The sequence below is a fragment of the Lepidochelys olivacea genome (assembly GCF_965140295.1).
Source record: "Lepidochelys olivacea isolate rLepOli2 genome assembly, chromosome: 20".
Taxonomy (NCBI): Eukaryota; Metazoa; Chordata; order Testudines; family Cheloniidae; genus Lepidochelys; species Lepidochelys olivacea.
The window spans coordinates 12,832,109-12,839,343 of NC_140430.1; the positions used below are offsets into that span (position 1 = coordinate 12,832,109).

At 43.0% G+C, this 7,235-nt stretch overlaps 1 protein-coding gene across 2 annotated transcripts in view; it reads right to left on the bottom strand.

Annotated features, from left to right (window-relative positions):
* The window catches only part of HDAC7 (histone deacetylase 7), a 242,750-nt gene extending 240,255 nt beyond the window's left edge, over positions 1–2,495 (bottom strand). Inside the window, exon 1 of one of the 2 annotated variants that reach the window (XM_084610201.1) lies at positions 2,376–2,495. In XM_084610201.1, the coding sequence (XP_084466327.1) occupies positions 2,376–2,394 (19 nt within the window). In that variant the 5' untranslated portion in view covers positions 2,395–2,495. The remainder of the gene's footprint in view (positions 1–2,375) is intronic. The other variant, XM_084610202.1, reaches the window with a different exon arrangement.
* Between the last annotated feature and the right edge of the window lie 4,740 nt (positions 2,496–7,235).

Below are 7,235 nucleotides of genomic sequence, written 5' to 3' on the forward strand. Positions count from 1 at the left end.
TTAAACACTGTAGAGCCCAAAACTGATCCCTGCAGGACCCCCCTTGATACACACCCTCTCAATGATGATTCTCTCGTTATAATTACATGTTGAGACTTATCTGTTAGCCAGTTTTTAATCCATGACCATTTTATGGTTTTGTGCTCTCGCTGTAGGTTTGCTGTGGGGACTTAATCTCACGTGCAAGTCATTGACTGTTCCTTTCAATGACACTAAGAGTCTATCCGTACCACAAAGGATGCCAATAAAAATGTTAGATCTCTGCATGCTGTAGTGACTCCTGCCTCCCTAAATGGTAGAAGGGTTCACCACCCCAAGGAAAGGGACAGGAATTTGGGACAATAGATGGGTAGTGTACAGGATTTGGATAGTATCCAATTAAATAGTTTGTGAGCCCTCTAGTGGTGCTCACTGTGTTCTCTGTGTTAGAAATCAGTCAGAGCAGCAGTGTGTGTATAGAGCTAGGGCAGCATGTTGTTTGTGTATTTAGCAAACACAATCATTTGGGACCCAACTCTGCCTGTGTGGTTTCTTGTGTAAAGAACAAAAGACATGCTGTTATGTCTAAGAGGGGAACCTCCCAGCACTCACGTTTCTGTCTGTTTCTTTGAGAGCGTGTGGCACAAGCTGTCAGCATAGTCTGTGTGGTATGTAGATTGTAGTGGATTTTTTACCTTCAGTCCTTTTGGTCTGATGTCCATCTGTTTGCATTTGGAAAGGAAGATGATGTCTGTTTGTATCTGTACGAGTTTTTTCATGAAGTTGATAGATTTCCACTCCATACGGCTAAATGCAGTGTCTTGCATAATGACAGGTTTCAGAGTAGCAGCCGTGTTAGTCTGTATTAGAATACAGACTAACACGGCTGCTACTCTGAAACTTTTCTGTCTGTGTTCACCATCCTTCAGACATTGCAGGCAGGATAAGGATTAGCCTCCAGGAGCAATGATGGGAATTTTGGACAACTGAGGGAGTTGGTGTCTGACTCATAACTTCCTGTATCCCATCCCATTCTTCCCTTCCCTAGAAATGGACCTGGTGTAGGTGGTAGAAAGTCAGGGACATAAAGGAAGTGTCCAGAGAAAATTGTGGGGTCTTCATAAGTCATCACATTGCACAGAATCATGTTTTATAAACTTTCCAACTCCTCCCTTCCCCTCTCTTGCTGGTTCAACAAGCTCCATTCCAGTAGCATGATGAACTCTGCAGTCCCTTACTCCGAACAAGAGATGTGGCAAAAGCAACAATAGGCATCTTAGAAGGCAGCAATGGCAGTCTGCAACTAAAATACATCTGGGGGAGCTGGGCTGATCTATATTATCTATAATGGCCCCTAATGTTTATGAACCCCCCTTGAATTTGCCCTCCACACCCCCCAGCTGACCTAGCTGTCTCCAAAATCTGCTCTGTTTGGTGGATTATGATCCACATGAAATAGTATTTTAGCACCATGAGATGCCACAGATGTTGAGCCCTAGTGTTTCTTGTGGCAATGGGTGAAGCTGATCATTCCCCAAACATTGCTAGCAAACCATTTCTTCTTTCCATACTAGCACAGCTATGCTTCAGGTCACTGAAAACCTCCTCTGCCTCCCTTATAGTTCCCTTTGATTCTATCTCACATACAAAATAGGTCAAATTCACATGCGGCCAGACTGGAAAAGAGTCTGTTAAAGGCAGGTAACAGAGGTGATATGCGTGTCAGCAGGAGAAGGCTGCGGTGCCCAGACAACTCATCTTCCCCTTGAACTTCTTGTCTCTTAAACTCAGACCTGGTAATCTGGGGATCTTAATATTCTTTCTGTCAGACATGATACTGGGGTTTCCACTGCAAGTGCATCTCTTTTTGGGGTCCTTTAAAACATTGCATCTGGGATTACACCTTGTCAATACTAATGAGAAAGATTTCCTCCCAGAGCCCAGCTCAGGATCACACTCCAAGCTGTATTGCATAATATTTGTTTTTCTTTTCTGAGACATTGAGGAGGTAAGAATCCTTCCTGCCCTGCTGAAAATCCAGAGTCTGCTCAGTTGCATAGGTGGGCCCCTGTTCAGCAAGCCAATGGAGTGACTCCAAATGTACAGAGGTGTAACTGAGAGCAGAATTTTGCCCACTGTATCTGGCAGGGACATTTTACTCTTTCACATACATCCAAAGTTCAGCACAATCCCAAGCAGTGCTCGGTGTTTTTCACATGCTTAGAAACTTTAGCTTTTGCCCTTCCTCCACACAAGTGAAATAGGAGAGGAGCCCAGGACCTACCCACAGTGGGAAAAAACACCTACCATGTTCACAGTTATTTCACTGCAGGCAGAAACACAGTCATAATTGCAGAAGATCCAGTGACCAACAGGACAATAGGCAGACTACTCACCCTGACTTAGTCCTTGCATCCAGAGGAATTAAAGCCCTTGAAGATGAGGTCTCATTGTTCAAGCTGTTTCTTAAGGGAGGCAGTTGCTTTCTTTATATCACAAGATTCGCTGAGGTTCAGTAAGAGAGAGAGAGAGAGAGAGAGGAAGGCAGAAGGGGAGGGACTGAGAGAAGGGCCCAGAGGCCGTATAGAATGACAATGGAAGGAAATGCTTTATCAAACCTAGAAAGCCTGGCCAACCGGGCCCTGGGAATGCAGAAAAAAAAAAGGCTTGAAGAAGAAAAGTTAGCTAAGCTGTTCTGGGTGCCTCTCTTGGCCACACATAGCCCCACTCCCCACCAACCCCTCATAACACATGCACAATGCAAGATGATGGAAACTGTCAGATGCAAAGCTCTTTTTTGATTAAGCAAAGGGACGTTTTGACATTTAAAAAACAAAAAGGAATTGGAATCCAAAGTGCTCCCCTCCTCCCCCGACTCCAGCCTTCCAAGTTTCTATGAGTCAAATGTTAGCAATGTGTTACCGAAATGTTACTAATCTGGTATGCAGCATCTGAGAGGGTTAAGCTAATAAAATTTGTGTTTGTGGGCTGGGGGAAAGTTGTCATCAGAGAGTGTTTTCTCTCTTTCTCTCTCTCTTTTTTTTTGAGGGGAGAGGGAAGAGTCCAATATCTTCTTTGGGTAGGGTTAACTAACATGTAAAGCTGACATTATATTGATTTGGTGTTAACCCACCATTCTCTGCATGAAACACAAGGGGAGGTCACATAATTTTTTATTAGTATTAAGAAAGAGAGGAAGGGTTATTATCCTTATATTACAGATGGGGGAAACTGAGGCCCAGAGAGATCAAGTGACTTGCCCAAGATGATACAGGAAAGCCAGAGCTCAGCCAGGTTTGAACCTAGAGCTTGTGAGACCCAGGCCTTCACAGTGCTGAGAAGCTGGATAAGAGTCAACAGTGTGCCCTTCTTGCCAAGAAGGCTAACAGTATATTGTGCTGCATTAGTAGGAGCGTTGCCAGCAGATCGAGGAAAGTGATTATTCCCCTCCATTTAGCACTGGTGAGGTCACATCTGGAGTATTGCGTCCAGTTTTGGGGCCCCCACTACAGAAAAGATGTGGACAAATTGGAGAGAGTCTAGCGGAGGGCAACGAAAATGATTAGGGGGCTGGGGCACATGACTTATGAGTAGAGGCTGAGGGAACTGGGCTTATTTAATTTGCAGAAGAGAAGAATGAGGGGGGATTTGATAGCAGCCTTCCACTATCTGAAGGGGGGTTCCAAAGAGGACGGAGCTCGGCTGTTCTCAGTGGTGGCAGATGGCAGAACAAGGAGCAATGGTCTCAAGTTGCAGTGGGGGAGGTCTAGGTTGGATATTAGGAAACACTATTGTGACAGGTTGGGTCACAGAAACCCCCTTGAGACTGCCACCTGATGTGCTAAGACTACCTCTGAGCCCGTCTTCCCTGGCAGCTTGGGACTTCAGTACCTTGTCTGGGTGTGCCAGACACGCCAGCCTGCTGCAAACACAGACCCAGGTCTGAACCACATCCCTCAAAAGCTGCAAGCTAACTGAAAACAGCTTAAGAAGTGCTCCTGTCTCCAACACCAAGTTCCCAATGGGATCCAAACCCCAAATAAATCTGTTTTACTCTGTATAAAATTTAGACAGGGTAAACTCATAAGTTGTTCACCCTCTATAACACTGATAGAGAGATACGCACAGCTGTTTGCTCCCCCGGGTATTAATACTTGCTCTGGGTTAATTAATAAGTAAAAAGTGATTTTATTAAATATAAAAAGTAGGATTTAAGTGGTTCCAAGTAATAACAGACAGAACAAAGTAAATTACCAAGCAAAATAAAACAAAAACATGCAAGTCTAAGCCTAATACAGTAGAAAATTAAATGCAGGTAAATCTCACCTTCAGAGGTGTTCCAATAAGCTTCTTTGACAGACTAGACTCCTTCCTAGTCTCCATCTCCATCCTTAGAGGTTTTTAAGGCCCGGCTTGACAAAGCCCTGGCTGGGATGATTTAGTTGGGGTTGGTCCTGCTTTGAGCAGGGGGTTGGACTAGATGACTTCCTGAGGTCCCTGCCAACCCTGATATTCTATGATTTACAAGATTCATAGACTGTAAAGCCAGAAAGGGCGATTGTGATCATCTAGTCTGACTTCCTGTATAACAGAGGCCAGAAATTCTCGCCCATTTACCCCTGTAGTGAGCCTGACAAATTGTGGTTGCTAAAGAATATCTAACAGAAAGGCATCCAGTCTGGCTATAAAGACATCAGGAGATGGAGTATCCACAGCTTTCCTTAGTAGGTAGTTCCAGTGGTTAACCACTCCCACTGTTAAAAAAATTGCGCCTTACTTCTCATTTGAATTTGCCTGTGTTTAACTTGCAGACTGACTCCAATAAAGTAAAGAGCTTTATAATATCCAGTATTTTCTACTCATGAAGGTTCTTACCCATTGTCATCAAGTTACCCGTTGATCTTTTTAATAAGCTAAACAGATTGAGCTCCTTAAGTCTCCCACTACAAGGCCTTATTTCCAGCCCTCAAATTATTGTTGTGACTCTTCTCTGCACCCCTTCGAATTTTTCAACAGCCTTCAAAAATGTGGACAACAGAACTGGATGCAGTATTCTAGTACTGATCTCACCAATGCCCTATACAGAAGTAAACTCACAACACCAGCCCTCCTCTCAGCTCCCATCTCTTTTCAGGAGTAGAATAACAAATAATAATATGCCACACTCCGGCATGCCTGCAGCATCACTAAACTAGGAGGAGTGGTAGATACGGTGGCAGGTAGGGATAGGATACAGAGGGACCTAGACAAATTGGAGGGTTGGGCCAAAAGAAATCTGATGAGGTTCAACAAGGATAAGTGCAGGGTCCTGCACTTAGGACGGAAGAATCCAATGCACCGCTACAGAAACAGGACCGAATGGCTAGGCAGCAGTTCTGCGGAAAAGGACCTAGGGGTGACAGTGGACGAGAAGCTGGATATGAGTCAACAGTGTGCCCTTGTTGCCAAGAAGGCCAATGGCATTTTGGGATTTATAAGTAGGGGCATAGCCAGAAGATCGAGGGATGTGATCGTTCCCCTCTATTCGACATTGGTGAGGCCTCATCTGGAGTACTGTGTCCAGTTTTGGGCCCCACACTACAAGAAGGATGTGGAAAAATTGGAGAGAGTCCAGCGAAGGGCAACAAAAATTATTAGGGGTCTGGAACACATGACTTATGAGGAGAGGCTGAAGGAACTGGGATTGTTTAGTCTGCAGAAGAGAAGAATGAGGGGGGATTTAATAGCTGCTTTCAACTACCTGAGAGGTGGTTCCAAAGAGGATGGTTCTAGACTATTCTCAGTTGTAGAAGATGACAGGACAAGGAGTAATGGTCTCAAGTTGCAGTGGGGGAGGTTTAGGTTGGATATTAGGAAAAACTTTTTCACTAGGAGGGTGGTGAAACACTGGAATGTGTTACCTAGGGAGGTGGTAGAATCTCCTTCCTTAGAGGTTTTTAAGGTCAGGCTTGACAAAGCCCTGGCTGATATGATTTAATTGGGGATTGGTCCTGCTTGGAGCAGGGGGTTGGACTAGATGACCTCCTGAGGTCCCTTCCAACCCTGATATTCTATGATTCTATGATCACTATGTCTAAACTCTGTGGCACTCAGAGTCCTGTGGCCTCATGTCAGACACCTAAACATTTATGCTGTCTGAACAACAGAATATCTATTCCCTGGGAAAGTCTGAGAGTTTGAAATTTGGGTTTGCCCCAAAGCAAGACAAAAAGTTGAAATCTTGGAATTTTTCACAAAAAAAGTATTCTGAAATATGTCATTTCAACCATATTTTGTTTCAGCTTTATTGTTTAGCATAATATAATAATGTTTTGACTGATTATATAATATTATAAACAATAAAGTCAAAACTAAATATTTTTTATCTTAATGAAACATTTTAATAATTTCTCTATGAACATTTTGATGACATTGATATGTTCCTGTGAAACATTTCAATTTAGTCAAATCAGCATTTTCTGATGGAAATTATTACATCAGAACATTTTAACCAGTTTATTTACATCCATTCATGCATCAAAAATATATGCTTACATGCAAACAGCCTTCCCAGAGACATGTAGAGAACTTGCTTGTTGGTTAAGTTTGGCAGCAATGAAAATAAATAGCCCTGACACCTTCCCAGAGTTTCTAATAACAAATAGACATTGATTTAAATGTGAATTAGGAACTTAGGTGCTTTTGAGAATCCCACTAGGGAACTAACTGCTTCTTTAGGCACCTAAATACCTTTAAAAATCTGGCCCTAAGTGCCTAAATCAGTTTTGACACTTGGCCTTAGGCTACTAAATTAGTTAGGAGCTTTTGAAATGTTAAAAATTCTCTTGAATCTCATTCAGTTTGCCGAACTGCCTTTCAGAAGGAATGTGTTAAATTATATATTAGAGAGACGAGGTGGCTAAGGTAATATCTTTTCTTGGAGCAACTTCTGTTGGTGAGAAAGACCAAGCTTTTGAGCTTACACAGAGCTCTACCTTGTCTCTCTCACCAACCGAAGTTGGTCCAATTAAAGATATTACCTCATCCACCTTGTCTCTCTGATATCCTGGGACCGACAGCGCTACAACAACACTGCATACAACTTATATATTAGGCAGAGCTGGAAGAGGAAACAGTTTTCCCATCTCATAAAACAATTTGGGATTTCAAACAAAATTATCCAAACTGGGGGGGGGGGGGGATCAAAACATTGAACATTTTCAAGAACTCCCCCCCCACCACCAATTTTTTTATTATTTTTTTTACTCAGGTCAATT